Source organism: Momordica charantia (genome assembly GCF_013281855.1).
Source record: "Momordica charantia cultivar OHB3-1 chromosome 6 unlocalized genomic scaffold, Mcharantia_2.0 BLBB01000006.1, whole genome shotgun sequence".
Classification (NCBI taxonomy): domain Eukaryota; kingdom Viridiplantae; phylum Streptophyta; class Magnoliopsida; order Cucurbitales; family Cucurbitaceae; genus Momordica; species Momordica charantia.
Window position 1 is genome coordinate 30,974,781 of NW_028275164.1, and position 18,038 is coordinate 30,992,818.

At 31.4% G+C, this 18,038-nt stretch overlaps 1 protein-coding gene across 1 annotated transcript; it reads right to left on the reverse strand.

Moving 5' to 3' along the window:
* Nucleotides 1-14,883: 14,883 nt before the first annotated feature.
* On the reverse strand, nucleotides 14,884-16,346 carry LOC111023734 (transcription factor bHLH118). The gene is made up of 2 exons (XM_022301212.2): nucleotides 15,918-16,346; nucleotides 14,884-15,502 (listed from the first exon to the last, which is right to left on the reverse strand). Exons 1-2 carry the CDS (start codon nucleotides 16,221-16,223, stop codon nucleotides 15,083-15,085), a joined length of 726 nt encoding a protein of 241 aa, XP_022156904.1. The 5' UTR covers nucleotides 16,224-16,346; the 3' UTR covers nucleotides 14,884-15,082.
* Nucleotides 16,347-18,038: the final 1,692 nt, after the last annotated feature.

The following is an 18,038-nucleotide window of genomic DNA, read 5'->3' on the forward strand; positions in this document are numbered from 1 at the left end:
TAATAGCGACATCCAGTCAGAGAAATAACAGGAGAAGGTCCCCAAACATCACTGTGAACAAGTTCAAGAGGAGCAAAATAAGATGAGTGAGACATAGGAAATGATAGTTTAGACATTTTTGCCTTAAGACAACTAGTGCATTGACAAGTATTAAAGGAATGAGAAATTGACAAACCAAATGTAGACAAAGCATGACGTAATATTTTTGGTGAAGGATGGCCAAGCCGATGATGCCAAAGATAAGACTCCGTTTTTGCAAGAAGAGCACAGTTTTTTGGATGTAACTCATTGCGGGCTGACGACAAAGTAGACGAACTAGGAATGTGGTAGAGTCCATTAGCACTCTTTCGTTTATAGAGAGTAGTGCCAGTAACCTTATCCTGAATGAGGAACCAGTCATAGTCAAATACAAAAATGCAATGATTATCCAGACAAAATTTATGAACTGAAATAAGATTTGTGGCTAAATCAGGAGCATGAAGCACATTGGAAAGGGTAAATGCATGCGAGGATGTAGAAAGTATACCACTGCTTGTGTGTGAAATGTTTAAAGGTTGTACATTGCTGACTGTGACGGATTTCTCTCCATTGTAAGAATCAACTAGATTCAAATTGGCTAAATCATTGGTCACATGTGCATTGCAGCCACTGTCTAACAACCAAAAATTATTGTGAGTATTAGAGGATGAAGAAGGGGTCATTGCATTTACCGCCATGGCCACAAGTTGAGCAGGAGGGTGACGACCCTGAAATGTAAAGTTCATTCGGTTGTAGCAATCGAGTGCCCCATGCCCTGGTTTTAGACAAATTTGACAGTACATGCGACCACCTCGAGAGATATTGGAGGAATTATTGCTGCAACCAAAATTAGAAAGTTGGCTAGTTGAATAAGATCCACGCCCTTGATAGATACCATTGCAGTTGGTACATGATCAGTTGAAGAAGAATGTGCCGCCAATGTTTTCTCCTCGCCTCAAGCAACACAGAAAGTTCCTTTACAGAAATAGTGTCATTTCGTGTTCTAATAGAAGTGCGGAAGGCATTAAAGTTTGAAGTTTGACCATTAAGAATATGAACAAGAATTTCCTCATCATCTATTTGAATAGATGCAGTAGCAAGACGATCAACAATATCTTTAATCCGACGAATATATTGTTCGACAGACTCAGTAGAGGACTTTTTTACCGTATATAGGGCGGAGCGTAATTCGAGGATACTGGAACGTGATTTAGAAGAATGCTTCTTTTCAAGGGACAACCATAATTCTTTCGCCGATTTGGAACTGACAACATGTGCTAAGGCAGAGGGTGAAAGTGTGGCGTTAATTAGTGTGATAAGACCCTGATCACGAGAACTCCATTGAAGAAATGCGGTATTGACTTCGGTGGTTATAGTACCAGTGGCAGATCGAACAAACTATTCCGGAGAAGGAGAAGAACCGTCAACATGGCCAAAAAAGGAATGTGCTCGCAGAATTGAGGACAGTTCAAAATGCCATAGCACATAATTTGTAGAATCAAGTCGAATAGATATGAGATTGCAAATGTTTGAAAGATTAAACAATGGAGAAGAAATGGTAGATGCATTCATGAAGGAAGAAGAAGCAGAGGAAGTATCAGCCACGGTGGATTTGTGGAGAGAAAAAAAAAAGATGACCCTAGTGACGCGTGTCAATGGACTCTGATACTATAACAGAACTAAAGAGAGGGATGAAGATAAAACAATTTCTATATTGAGATGATTTTGAAGTGAATACAACGAGCCCTTTTATAACTAATTTATAAATAATACTGAATAAGTTAACTAATTTAGAGGAGAATCATAACTAGAAGAGGTTACAACAATCAACCTAATACTCCTAGCTCTACAAAGATTGTAGCATTGTCAAAGACAATCCCCTACCTGGATCGCTGGGTGTTACTATAACTTCGATAAAGTTGGTGCGCTCAACCTGAACCTAGTGCACTTGGTACCTGATCATTGTCCCTCGTGTTTCTGAGATCCGAACTCGTGCTTTGAGTCCATGTGTTCATTCAGAGGTCTTACAAGTGGGCTTCTGAATTCACCCTATAAGGCTTTATGGAAAGATTTGCAAACCTATAAACGATCTTTTTGTACCTACTTGAAATTTAAAAAGGTAATATTTAATGAAATTTATTTTTTAAAAATTGAATATGCATCATGGCCGGTGTTTAAAGATTATAGCTTAATCTTTTTTTTTTGTTTTTGCCTTTTTTTAATGAAGCAGCTGTTTGTTTTGAATTATAAATTTTTTTTAAAAAAATTAAGTATGTTAATCATCAATTAATTAATATAAAAAGAACATTCTATTGATCGACTATTTTATGAGATGACAGTATTTGTTAGCGTCTATTCATGAATTAAGACATAAAAAATAAGTTATTCCATTTTACGTATTCAAAAAAAAATTAAATTAAATTTATGAATTTTTAATATAATTAAATTGTTAAGTTAAATTAGAGTTACTGATTAGTTGAAGTTTTTTTCCTTTTTCTTTCTTTTAAATATAAAAACACGTGGAGATGGAGATTCGAATTTATGATTTATTAGTTGGAGATGGGTGTCTTGAAACAGTTAAACTAAATTTAAATTTAAATTTATTATGGGAAGTTATTAAACTCTATTAGTATAAGAAGTAGTGGTTAAGGGCTAAATCCGCCCCCACCCCCTTCAAACAGGGTAAAAGTCAAATTTTCCGAAAAAGATTCCGTCAGGTTTCTGAACTTTTTAACTTTTTAACTGTAGATTTATAAGGTTTGTGAACTCTCAACTTCCCCAGTGTAGATTTGTAAGATTTGTTTACATATAAATTTTTACTTTTGAATTGGGAGTAAGTATAAATACTGTAGTCACCTATTTTTTTATATATAAATATCATATCAATTTTTTAGTTATATTAAATGTATAAATAATTAAATCCTAATTAATTCAAAATGCTTGCTTTCTAAAAATAAAATAATACATTTTAATATAAATATTTAAAATTTACTTCTATTTATAATTTGGTGCGTAAAGTTTTAAAAATTTTAATTTTGTTCTTCAAATTCTATGCATTGAAAATCTTCTTTAAATGTTTTTTTTTTCCTGCCTAACATGTATTGTCTTTTGAATGTTAAAAAATTTGTAGTAATATTTCATTTAATATTTAATTTCTCTCAGTCTCTTATCTAACCAGGACCGCAAACTTCAACCTCGTCTGTTTTCAATTTTATGTGAGCAACATATTTAATACTGCCATTTTCATTTTATGAATTATTAATTTTCTGTGAATATTAATTGATGATAAAAATAAATTATGTTATTTCCTTAATATCTAATGAAATTTGAAAATTTCAAGTCTAAAATAAATTTGAACGATAAAACAAAATTAATTAGGCCACTTTATCACTCGCTTTGGCATAGAATTTTGCGTAGTTAGTTAGTATACAAGTGGGAGAGAAATTAGTCACGGGTTGATAAATATTTTTATTTTTAGTTTTTTATTTGAAAATTTTAGAGTGTGTTTAGTTCGTCATTTGAAACTATAAATTTGAAAATGACCGGATTCAATAAAAATAAAGTTATTTTTTAGTATTTTCAGATATGTATTTAGCAGTAGATTTAGAAATTGAATCTCAATTAAAAAAAAATTGTTCAAAGTGTTTATTAGTATATTTGTAAATTACCCACTAAATATTTAGTTAAATCTAACCTAATATTAATTGATTTATTAACATCTATATTATAAATTTTATATAATTATTTTACAATATTATATATTTTTTAATATATTATATTTTACATTTTTTAATTTTAACAAAAATGAAAAGAGTTATACCATGATATAATATATTTATCAAAATTTTTATCTTTTCTAATGCATTTTAAAGTTTTAAATTCAGAATCTGGAAACAGCAAAAACATTAAAAAAAAAATATGTGATCAGAAAATAATTTTCGAAAATAAAACTGTCAATATTTGACTGAATCCATCTAAAAAGAAACAAAATCTCAATTGCCAACCAAACAGCCCCATAGTTTACAATCACTATTTCACTGCTTCTTTGCTTTGGGGTCTATTTTTAAAATATGTTCAAAATCTATGCTAAATTTTGATTAAAATAATGATAATAATTTTTACAAACTTAAATTTGCTTTTAAAATTAGACTAAAATTTTAAATATATTTATAAAACTGGTGAAAAATATACCAAAAAGATGGAGCAGAAATAAGCATATTTATTTTAAATAAAATTGAAAAGAAAATATTAAAAAAAAATATATAGATATATATATATATATATATATATATATATATATATTCGGAGGTAACGGCTGCATTTAGTAATTTCTTAGTGAGAGAGATGAGAAGGGTGGGCCATGCTGGTTTTCCGAAAGACTGAACAGGAAATCAAATTCCTGTATTTAATAGAGATGGGAAAACACCTTATTTTATAATCCGTTGGGACTTTTTTCTTTCTTTTTTCTCGCTAAATATTTAATTCTTTATTATAAAAATTCTATTTGTATATTTATTTTTTTTTCTCTAAGTTGTCAAATATTTGATAGTGAGCACAAGCATCTTTAAAAATAAAATATTTTGATCTAATAATACACATCACATCAAATTGATATCGTGTCAAGGTGTAGAAAGAGGGCCACCACCATTTTCTTTCCGAAAAATTCAATTCAATTATTTTCATTAAAGACAAAATTGAAAATTAATTAGAGAAATTATCTTCTATATTTAGATTTTCTTAATAAATAAATTAAAAGGATAGATATAATTTTAAAGAAATAAAAATAGAACTTACCGATAACGTCACACTCAAACTCAGTGATATATTGACTATAATTTTGCAATTAAAACGAAAGAAAAAGAAAGAACTCAAAATTTAGTTGATGTGTATTCCAAAAAAAATATATATATATATTGAATATGTATATATATATTTTTTATTTTTAGGTGGGAAGGAAAGTGAAATTTAAAGAAATTTATTCTGTTGTAAATATGTCTATTATTCTAGTGGTTTTGTTTCTTTATTTATTAAATTTGAACTTATTTATTTAATGAAAAGTTGCTTCTTTATTTTGATTAAAGTTACAAAGTTACCCATTTGTAACTTTATATATGTTAAAGTTGCATGTAACATATGTAAAAATGTGTTAGAGATATTTGTGAGAGGTTACTGGACAACTATATGTAGTTTTAGTTTTCTCATTTGAGATATCAAGTTTTCTTGTTTGAAATCATCTTCGTCTCACAAGAATTCCCTATTCTTTTGGGGTGTTGTTCTTGTTTGTGTTGAGAGCTAGTATCTAAAAGTTCCAAGTAGTTCGAGATTGCTGTTCTACCAGAATTGGTCGTTGTATCCTGCTGATACAATTGTTGCAATATGCTAGCAACTTGTGCAGAGCGAACAATTGTCTTCAAGTTAGCGTTATTGAAGCGTGCCTCAATTATATTTATCAAGTTTTGGCGTTCATCAAAATGTCAGTATCTATATTGTTATAATTAACCAATTACGTTGTAATCTATTTGCTAGTGTTTTCAGTTTACATATACAACGTATATGTCCTCAACATTTCTATGGTTAGAAGAATGAGTTTTTGGTAAGTCTAATTAGTTAATGTCACTTAACTCGTGTTTTATTTTATTGATTTGCTAATCTGAATAACAAAACTGGTAACATGAAGACCGAATTAAAAAGAGTGATTTTGATAGGTAGCCAAAAGTTTGAATTTTGAGCAATATAGTGTTAGTAATTGTGATAAATTCTCAGTAAAATAACTTAGGTCTGTAATGGTATTTATAAATACAATTTTATATGTTGTATCAATTTATAGGCCTATATAATGAGTGAGACTACTCAAAATATGTTCAAGATTATAAGACAAAACTATATGGAAGACTAAATCAATGGGCTATGCTAATTGTTTGTAGGCCATTTGGCCCCATACATTTTGTTGGTCTGCTTCAATATCGCCTCTCAAACTTGAGGGTGGGCTTGATAGCCCATATTTGATTAAATTAATACGAGTTTTGATAGCAAACATGATCTTACTTACTTACATTGATCTTTCCATTAATTTCTTCGAAGCGGTAGTATATCTTCTGGTGAACATGATTTCTATACCTCCAACGACTTTCCATAAGTGTTGACATTGGAGATAGGAATCCATACAAGTGGATCATGTTTGTAATTTTGAGCGTTGGGCTTCTCGATTCCTCCAACAACTTAAAGGTCTCCTTCCATCATCTTACACTGATGAATGTTCAAACGAGCAAGCTGTGTCCTAGATGATAAGTTTTATAGTCTCAAACTGTATACGAGTATTAGAAGCTCCACCCAAACAAATTACGCTAGCTTGGTTTTGATACTCACTTATAGAAAAGAAAAGAAAAAACAAAATGAGATAATACAAAGAGAAAAAATGAAACTTTCATCTAAAAAGTAGATACCTCTTTCTAGGCTCTTTTGGATATTATACATTCTATATATATATATTTTAAATCTTAATCTTATCTTAAAGAACTCTCTGGAATTTGTGGTAGTTGAGGAAATAATAGTAAGGTAAGATATTTGTAGATCTTTCCTTTAAATATTAATTTACAAACTTCAAGATAAATCTCAAATACTATGATTGATTAGGTTCTTTGTAATTAGCCTACCTGAAAATGATAGGAAAATATCATATGATTATTTAGGGACCCCTAATGTATTTCAATGCCTTCCCCACATGCATCCTCCCTATGCATTGTCATAGTCAAAGTTTTAAATGTATATGTCAATAGAAATGTGGACGTTTCAATTTAATGGAATTGTCGATGGAAATATCAATAAAATGTCGACATCGATGGATATTTCTAAAAAGAATTATAAAGATAAAAAATTCGAACAAAATATTTAGTTAACAAATAATCGTTTCACCCTTTCTAAATAAGTTAAAAATGATAATATTAATATTATATATATATTAGTGAAATTTTGTTGATATTTTTCGTATATTGTTAATATTTTTTTTTGTAATATTATGGAAATATCGATTTACCCATTGTTCGATGTCGATCCCATGAATACGATGATGAACATGTCGACATGTCGATAGATATCTAATACCGTAGTCATAGTTAATATTAAGGCCACGTTTCCGATCAATAGCAGCATGTTGTTGGAGCTGTATTTTACTTTTCATTTTAAGAATTGACTTCACACACTACAACATTAATGGGATAATTATGCTGATCTACAAACTTTTTTAATTATCAATAGTTCATTTTCCCCACAATTACCAGAGGAGGTACTATTTACAAAATTCTTCAGTGCATCTAACGACTAACTATTTTTTATTTGGGAGCAAGAGTTTGTAGACCACCCTTTCAATTTCTAACTTACTTTTGAAACCATAATTCTCTTTTAAGGAGAAATTGCACGATAAAAAGAAAATAAGAGGAAACAGAAAACAAGGTACAAATATCAATTAAAAATAAAAATTGAACAAAGAGCAAAAGTGAAAAAAAAAATGAAAAAACGAAAAACATGTGGAAAATTTTTAAATAATGATAAAACAAAATCTAAGAAGCTGAATTTATTTGAAATTTGAAACTAAACATGTGCGGAGTTTTTTTTTTTTTAAATATAAAACTATAATATGTGCGTGGAACTCAAGCTCACAACTTTTTTATAGTAACAGGTACCTTAACCAATTTACTAAATTGAAAAAGTTTGAAAAGGTAAATCACATGTATTTACAAAAATTAGAAGAATCTCGCAAAAAAAATCTACTCCTAACATTTGGTTTAGCACTATTTGAGAAATATGTAATTTTTAGTCATTTTCAAGTGCGTAGATAATAGGGGTGTTCAAAAAAACTACGAACCCGACGAATCCGAACAAAATTGTAAGGCTTGGGTTATGTTAGATGAAGCCTTGAGTTGAGTTGGGTTGGGTTGGGTTGAGATTTTTCCGACCCGACTCGTCCCAACCAAATCGAGTCAGGTCGAGTCTTGAATTTAACCTTTAAAAATTCAATTTATGTGCGGGCGCACATATTATATATATATATATATATTTATATATATATATATATTTATTTATTTATTTATTTATTTATAAATATATAATAATATCTTTATTTTCAATACTAATATGAACCTTTTATTTAAAGGTTTTCGTATTATCTTTTTAGGTTTTGATATTATCTTTTTCTATTTTGTATCTCAATCAAAGTCTCTCATCCATTTATCATTTTCTTCTCTCACTCTCACTCTCAATCGTCGTTGTTAGTTCTCTGTTGCCAGCCCGTTGAAGAATTTCCTTGTCACCACCATTACAGCAGCTTCCTGTCGCCACCATTAGCAGATCCAGAAGCCTCGTCGAGCCACTGTGAAGCCTGTCACTGTCGTGAAGTCTATTGCCGACCTGATGCAACAGATCTCGTGACCCATAGCATCTCTACCATGTAGTAGCTCCCTTTCGCCGGCCGTTGCATCGGATCATGTAACCTATAGCCTTTGTCTCTGTTGCTCTTCATCGCCAGCTCGTTGCAGCAGCTTCAACCCGACAACCCAATACGAAAATATTGGGTCATCCAATTTAAGTCCGACAGGATCTATATGGCCAATCCAAAAATTTGGGTTAGTCCTAAAATCTCACCTAACCCAATCCAATCCAACCTGTGAATACCCTTAGCTCGTAAAGAAGCTCACCCCATTTTCCATTACAAAATCAATCGAATCAAATGTTAGGCCTAGCTCCTGTCAAATGTCTATAAAATTCCTAGGCTGAAAATAATTAATTAATTAGAGAATGAAAACAAAAATTTGTGACCAGAGAGATCGTGTAGGACTAAATTACAAATTTGGGAAATTTAAATTCAAGGCATGAAAAGGTAAAATTGACATCTGTGATTATTCCATTCCCATCATTAAATCAGACAAATTTTCTTTTGCCACATTTTTAAAAAGCTACATATAATTGAAAGATCTATGTGTTATTGTTACTACCTTTCTATCACCTCTCTTGAAAGGATTGACGATCGGGATATGCACACGGTAGAGATTTTGAATTTACGAAATTTTAACAATAATGAAACTTGCAATCATTTGCTGCAAGATTGATTCAAATTTCAACAAGATTATCAATTCACATGTTTAGATTGTGATTGTTTTTGATTGATCGAATCTCTACGAGGAATCAATTGAATTGATTCTTTTTTAACCGTAATGTTTCATCTTGAAATCCATTGGTCCATCGATTGTGGTCGGATTTCATTTTGGATCAGATGTTCATTTGAGTTTTTGAACTCTGATACCATATTAATATTTATGGAGATTCATCCCAAAACCAATTGACAAAGAGTAGTTTATGTCCATTATAAACTTTTGTTAGTCTTTAATCTTTTCAAGGTGAGATCTTTAACACGGTATAAACGTTTTTTTCATGGTCTATATCTATTTTCAAATTTGAGTTAGAGCCCATCCAGACATCAAGTTTGCACGGATGAAGGGGTTTTGTCAAGATATAAGCAAATTGATGAATTGCAAACATAACGAGTAATGGAATGATTTAATGACACTTTTTTCTCACGGAGTAGGTAATGAAGTTCAATGTATTTGATTATGGCATGGAAGACAAGGTAAGTGGACGTATTATCTTTAGCCACGTATTAAAACTATGTATAATTGAAAGATGTGTGTGTTATTTGTCAGCGAATCCCTCTCACTTTTTGACCTTTTTATGACCTTTTCACTTGTTCTTTTCTGAGCTAAAAGCCATAGCCAAAATCATAGATTAGGTTACGCTAATTAAAATGATTAATTAAATTCCTACTATAATAAATAAAATAATTATGTTTCAAAAAATAATAATAATAATAATAATAATAAAATAATTATTCTCAGACAATTTGAAAACAGCCAAAAGAAAGAAAAATAAAGACAATCATAAAAGTGGGTGACGGCTATTGCTTGCAGAACAGTGATGCATGCAATTATTGATATTGTACCCTTACCATTCTTTTTAAGGGAAAAAAGAATCAATCTTTTTACCCATGTGTATGTATCATTTCCATGTCAAATTTTAATCGCAGTAAATTAGAGTCTAGACTTAGACTAGATAGGTAATTATGTTGGATTTGTAAAAAGAGTGTATACAAAGTTTCATATTAACTAGGGAAGGAAGTAATCTACCGTATATAAGAAATGATAATTATTTCTATTGTCATGAAGTCTTTTAGATCAAATCAAAAGCAAAGAGGTGAGGATTATGTCCACATCGGATAATATCGTAACTGTTGGTACGGTTGTCCTTTAACAAATTGTTACAATTGTCATTTAAAAAAAAAAGATTTACTAATTTTTGACGAAAAATATGGTAAAAAATCTCTAAAATTTTACTATTTTCAATGAAATAAAGCTTGGAAAAAAAATTAAATTTCATAAGAATAATTTCTCATGAATCTCACAAATGTCAAACAAAAATTATGAGTTTTTCTTTCAAATCCTACCAATTTTGTACTTGACATATATTTGATAATTCATTCAATACATAAAATGATATATTTTTAACTATAATTAAACTTTTAAGGTAAACATTGCTATACATTTGTTAGGTTAGTTAAATATTATAACACAATTTTTTAATTTGAGATATATGTAAATTATCGCTAAACTATATCTACTTTGACAAATGTGGTTAATATTAATAATATTTATACTGCAAAAATTTCCTCACATCATCTCCAAGAGCCCATAAACTTATATATATTTATAAATAAATGAATGAATAAAGATGAATTATATCATTATTTCATAAAATGCAGCCGTATCCAAAATTTATATAAAATAATATTGATGGGCCAGTAGATATCTCCTCCCTACCACTACTATACTATTTATGATATAAAGAAAGGTAGAGAATAGATATTTTTTCCTTTATAAAAAATATTAAACAATTGTCAAACTTTTGGATTATGATGGAATATATCTACTGTCCGTCAGTATTTAAATATATATTATTATATCATTTTTCCCTTTGGGACCACTCCACTACCATTTGGAAAAAACACAAGTTGTTAGAAACATTGAGTGGAGGTGGCAAGTGATAGGTCACTTGGAAAAAGCACAAGTTGTTTAGAAAATTTGAGAATTTTATTCATGGATTGATTACATGGACGACTAATAAAATATGTGTTGCTTATCTTAATTTGTCAATAGGTAATAACACTTAGATATGAGTTAAAATATAAACCAATGATGTGAAAGGATACACCCAAGAGATTGTATTTGGACTGTTCGTGCTTCACCTCAGTTCTCTTGGTGTTGGCGGGATATTCTTTATATTCGGGATGCATTTCGGCCTCTTGCTATTGGAGATGGTCAGCGTTGTTTTGTGTGACATGATACTTGACTTCCAGGAGTTCTGATTTATCCAAGGTTTGGTGACAAGATTATCGTGGATGCTGCCAGCTAGCCCTAGGCGAAAGTTTGCTTATTTTCTGGTTCCCGATGATTCGTTGCGCTGGCCTTGAGGGTCAGATGATCTTTGGTCGCTAGTCTCTGAGATTTCATCTGTGCCGGTTTTTTATTGGGAGGGATGATGTGTCCATCTGGATTCCGACGCCATTGGGTCTCTTCTCTTTGTCGAGTGTGTGGGGTGTGTTGCGACCGGCCCGTATCCTTTCCTTGGTTTTCTTTGGTTTTGTTTAGTGGAACATTTCGAAGCATTCCTTCATTTCTTGGTTGGCAGTGCGTGATTGGCTTGCTACAAGAGATCGTTTGTGTCGTTGGGACTCTTCTCTTCCTACTTCCTGTGTGTTTTGTGCTAGCATGGTGTCCATGGACCATCTTTTTCTTTGAGTGTCCCTTTAGTTGGGAGGTCTGGTATGATATGATTGCTTTGACTGGTTCTTCTCATCGAGTATCATATTGCTCTATTGAGCTTGCTTGGATTTGTCACATTAGTGCTGAAAAGTATGCTCGTTGTCGTGTGTGGCGTTTGATCTCGAACTTCAGCTGTTCGTTTATTTGGAGGGAGCGTAATGCTAGGGTTCATGCGGGTGGGGTGGGTCGGTCACCTTGTGTCCTTTTGCGCGTCTTGAAAACTGAGGTCTATTATCGTTGTACTACCTGACCTGAGAGTTGTTGTTTGAGCCACGATCCTATGATTATCTCGACATAGGATTTGTTTTCTTGATTTTCTTATTTACCTTTTGGATGTTGTGCCTTGATCTCGCACTATGACATCCTCCTTTTTAATATATTTACCTTTTAAAAAAATTAAAAAAAAAAGGTCACTTATTCACGGGAAAGTTTGGATCCATTAGCATACAAAATAATTCAGGCAGGGTCTTTTTTTTCTTTTTTGTTGACAAGGACATAAAGTATCTGAAAATAAGTAAAATATAGGAGTACATTTTTCAGATTTTTTTTTTTGAAAAATAGTTTCTAGAATATACACTCAAATAATATTGCCGCTTGATTTTCAGTAACCATTTTTTAAATACTTAACTCCACAATCATTTTTTAAATACCTAACTCCACAATAATTAATAAGGAAGAGCACCATCTAATCTCTATTTCTTTATATTATATTTAATCAATAAATAAATCTCATTAATACTTTCTTGAGAGAAAATAGGAGGTAAAGTCGGCTTAAACTACTTACGAGCAAGACGAACATATAAGTTCTTCATTTTACGAGCAAGACGAACATATAAGTTCTCCATTTTAGGAATGTCTCATATTTCTTTTATAATATATAATATTGATATCTATTTAATTCAGTTTTTAATTATAAATTAAATGTAAAATATAAAATAATTTACTTATTATTTTTCATATATCTTTTTAAAATATTGAAAATACACACTATTAAAAAAGTCAACAATTAATAGGCTCATAAATTTCTCTCCATTTTGATTACATTATCTTTCAAATTAGTTAACCTTAATCTATTTGTTCATGTTTCTTACAAATTTCGAAAAAAAATTTCAACTCATTCATATAAGCTCCTCATAATTCTCCCAATCCTCCCAAGTTTACTTTGGGAGTGTGGAGACCTTCCATATTTTGACCTCTCTCTGTCAGAACTATCCCCCTCCCCTACTCTCAATCTGTTTGAAAACTCACATTTTCATCTTGATCTTCTATATGGTCTTACAATATTTCTATTGCTATAATAAAAATCAAAGTTTCTTATTTCCTCAACTCAACCTAACGGCTTCAAAATTCCAGGTTTTTCGTTCAAATTCTTTTACATTTTTTTTATAAATTATTTCATATTGTTGATTGTTCAAAACCTAATATCTGAGATTTGTTTAAATTTGCTTACTTAGAATGGAATATCTAAAAATACATGAATCTTGATATGAAAAGCTTAAAAGAAAATAAGAGTAGAAAAACTTATTGAATATCAAAAAAATGCTATCGATAAATTTGTTATTGAAAGTAAAAATAATAAAATGACGAAATAATAGAAGAAATGATAGATATAGACAAATCAAGAGATCAAAAAAAAGTAGATAATGATATGATTGTTGAAAATGAAGCATCTAATCATGGAAAAAAATTAGAGAGGAAGCATAGAGAAAATGGATTCACATGATTTTGGCTAAGGAAATTGCAAATGTTATGGAAATATATTTCGTGAAAAAAGAGCAATTAAAAAAATTGATAAGAATGCTGATATTAAAGAAACATGATCACCGCAAGATTCTTTTAGAATTGATTATTTTTACTATATTATAGATTAAGCAATTTATTACTTCAAAATAGATTTGAACAATTTCACATATATGAAAATATCTTTTAACTTCTTATTTGATAGGAAATTTTTAAAGTGATTAGATGATGATAATCTGAAAAGATATGGTATTAATCTTGAAAATATATTAAAAGATGATACATTTTGTGATATTAGCGGTTTAGATTTATTTTTTGAATTAAAAATATTAAGAAAAGTCTTGCAAAATGAAATTGTCCATCTTATTAAAAAAATATTAAATTATACAAAAAAATAATAAATACTTTTACGTGTATATTGCTTATAGAATATTATTAACAATACCGACAACAATTGTTGAAGCTTTTCAAAATTAAAATTAATTGTATTTAAGGTCAATTATGTCACAAGGAAGATTAAATGGATTGGTAATGATATATCAATAAACTTAGATGATCAAAATTTAATATATAATTCTACCCCTCAAAAACTAAGAAAAATAAATTTTAAATGATATTTTATATATTAAGACCTCTCCATCATAGTTTTTGTCTAAAGTTCTGTACCATCTTGAGCTGTCCTGATGGAAGGTAACCAAGTGTATAGCCAAAGGTGTTTACCCAAGATCTTTTTTTCAAAATAAAATAACATATGTATCACAGAGCCACTGAATTTCAACCACAATAATAATTAAGGATTTGATCTTTGTTGGGAAAGTTTCTTCTTCTTTTTCTTCTTTTTTTAATAAAAATAATCAAAGTTAATTTCATAAATTATGAAGTCTCATATGTATAGTTTGTGTATCTCAGTATATCATGATACATGAGATTCTATCTCAAAATCAATTAAATAAGAGAAAAATAGTTCATGTATATCATAAACATTTATATCAGCGATTTGGATCGCAACATGGATCCTTACCCAATGACTCCCTTTACCAATTGAAAAAATCATTAGTTAATATATTATTTTTGCTTTTGAAATTTTTGCACCGGAGAGTGAGCAAACTGTAAAAGCATGAGATAAAGTTTGAGTTTTGATTGGATTTGATTACATGACAAGACCTTGGGAAAAAGTAGCAGACATAAAAGAATGAATTAATACTTTGCCAAGCTAATTATTTGGCAACCTGCTCCCACAGAGATAAAAGCTACCACGTCATCCGCCATTAATGCCTGATTTGATCCATCATCTTAATTAACTTCATTGCATTCAATAGTACAAAACATAAACAGAAAAAGGAAAAAAAAAAGAAAAACATTAGTACTCAAATTATTCGACAGCCATTATTCATGATTCAAGAAAATCCAACAACACATCTCCCATTATTAAAAAAAAATAATAAAAAAAAAACCCCTAATTAATCCAATGGAAAATATTCCAAGTTGGTCAATTTATGGTGGAGTTCCGACACGTCGATGTTTCGGAGGCTACCGTCGGGCACGGCTTCGATGGTGTGAAGGAACCTGTCGTTTATTTTGGTGGAAATGCAGCCGACGATTTCGAGGCCTACGGCGAGTAAAGCTTCTAGAATGTTGGAAACGGGCAGCCTGTGTTGGGTGCCCGTATCCAAAACGACTTGGACCCCTTCCCCTCTCGGCCTCACCGCCACGGAGTCCCTTTTTGAGGCACTCAGTGTCTCCGCCGTGCCGGCGTCGGAATCCTCGCCGGAAAGTTTCTTCAGCTCCTCTCTCTTGTCGGACAGCTCTTGAACCTGCCTCTGCATATGCCGTATGTACTTCACCGTTTCGTGCATGTGATCGCATATCGACCGTTTTCCCTGTCCAAAAAGAATTGCGGCCAAATTGATCATTATAACCGTTAAAGATCTCACATGAATAAGATAAGGATCTAACATGAATTTATAATAGACATTGTATCAGAGCACAAAACTTGAGCATGCGGTCTAAAAATGGGATCCGAATAAAATTGATGAGTGAAATGGACATCCATGAATATTAATGAACACGGAAAAAATCTACTTTGATTTTGTTTTTTTATTTCTCGAAATTGATGTCCCAACAATGTAGGTTTAAAACAAAAAATTTTTTTGGTAGGTGATACCACGAAACTCCAAATCCTTACTCCTGTGTCATCTCTCGGATGGACGCACTTCATTATTTTAGTTGTCAATTATTTCATAAAGGTCGGTGTAACACCGAAATTGAGTTAAACTACAAGCTACGAAAGTCTACCTTGAGATATTCAAAGGGAAGGAGGGAGCGAAGAGTGGCGTAAAGAGTGGACATTTCTTGCCTTCTTTGGCGCTCCACGTCTCTGTGGATGATCTTTCTCTTTTTGTGCTCATTGGGGTTGCTGTGGTCGGAGGAGACGGGTGGCGGTTTTCGACGGCGGCAGTTTTTGGGCTTTAGGGCGGCGGCGGGGCGAGAGACGACGGAGGGCAGCTGAGGGAGAGGGATATCCATGCAGGAAAGAGGAGGGAGAGGGAATAGGTCATCTACCACATCAAATGAGAATGGGGAATCAATTCTGCAATTCATTATTGGCAAACCCAAAAAGGCCGCCCTTTTGCCAATGCCAAAAAACGAGAGAGAGAGAGTCAATTTATAATTATTTTTTCTCCTCCCTCGAGCTTTCCTACGAAGCAAAAGTGGGATTTCTCAAAGCCAAATCACACAAACCCCTTTAATTTATAATCACTTATTTTCACTACTCTTTTCTTATTATTTTGGTACCCTACTTTTTTGTTTTGATTTATTTTCATATTTCTATTTCTATTTAATTTTGGTACTTTTAAAACCATAGGGACTAGAAAGGATGGAGATGGAATTTAAACTTTTTCAAATAGTATAAAAAATATTTGAAATTTTAAAGTTTTGTCCATATTGTTGGAGTGAAAAAGTACAACATGACACGTGTACCAACCAAGTCAGCTCGGTATCGTCAGATCCGTCCAACTAACTTAACGCAAAAGATCAACTTAGTACTCTTGGGATCGAGCTGAAGACCATAAAACCAATTGGAGAATCAACTAATTTCTCTTCAACCGACCTGGGGATTCCGACCTCAGGTCTAACAATCGACTTGGGGTTCAACAACTCGTAACCGCCGGTTAGAACGGTTCAAACAGCCTTATCCACCCCCCACTGCCTATAAAAGGGGCAATTGGTCACTCAGTCAGGTACACAATTCTGCTATGAGAATAATCTACTCATCTCTTGTCATACCGATCACTTGAGTGTCGAAGTGTTTGTTCCTTTTGCAGGTCCTACCTTGAAACTTAAGGCCACACCTCATCATCTCATCTAAGTTGCCATGTGGCTATTTCGATAGCTTAGCAGAATCCTGCTTGAACGTTACTATTAATTTACTCTAAAAATTATCTAATAAGTTTTTCTTCCAAAACATATCTAATAAGTTTGTTAGTTGAACATTTATCTCTCTATGCAGACATTGTAATGGAGTAGTTAAAGGTCAAATTGAGTGTAGATCAATTGGTGGTTTTTTTTTTTTTTTTTAAGTCGAATGTTTGAAATCTTGCTTTTACGATTTAGAAAATAAAAATATTTGAGACTCCATAGATATAATCTCAAAAGTTGATGAAAAGAATATATTTTAAAAATCCCTTTTTTCATATCTTTGTACATTAAAGCTGCAAACTGCACATGTCGGATGTGGGATCAGATTTTTTATTTCTTTTTACATTTTCTTGGGGTTGTGTAATTTATATTGCTATGAATATGAGTTTGGTATGGTCACAACTATTATTAAAAGTTTGATAGCTCTGGATTTTTTCAAAAGGAGAGAAAATATTTTTCTTTTCAAAATTTTGGCCATAAAGGTTTCCATATCTCAGTTAGAACAAACATGGTAAATAATATCTTATAAGCCAACAACATGTTATTTGTTTACATTTAGTCAAACTTTTGGTGCGCATCCTCAATCATTGCATTTCACTAAATATTTTGTAAATTCAAAAGTTGAGGTGTCCAACTAAAAAAATGTCTACACGTTTTAGATCCTAATTATAAGAAAATATATAAAAACCAACTAAATTATTGGTTAAAATATATATCATCTAATAAAACTCAAAAATAAAAAATTTAAGGTCCGTGTGATAAACATTTTACTTTTTGATTTTCTTGTTTTTAGTTTTTGGTTTTTGGTTTTCTGTTTTTAAAAAACAAAAACCATAAAACATGTTTGGTAACCATTTTTAGTTTTTAGGTTTGAAAAAGTTAGAAAATTGAAAATACATATTATAGAGAGAAAATTTTATGTAGACTACAGATGACAATGGTGTGGGTGCGAGTGAGGATGTTCTCCCTCATTCTCGGGCTCGTGAAAATTTTTAG

Bases quoted from the DNA above. Each gene is read 5' to 3' on its own strand.
- LOC111023734 (XM_022301212.2), bottom strand. From the start codon at position 16,223: ATGAATTGCAGAATTGATTCCCCATTCTCATTTGATGTGGTAGATGAC. The intron at 15,503-15,917 runs GTAGACTTTCGT...CTTTTTGGACAG, and splicing joins TTCCCTTTGAATATCTCAAG to GGAAAACGGTCGATATGCGA.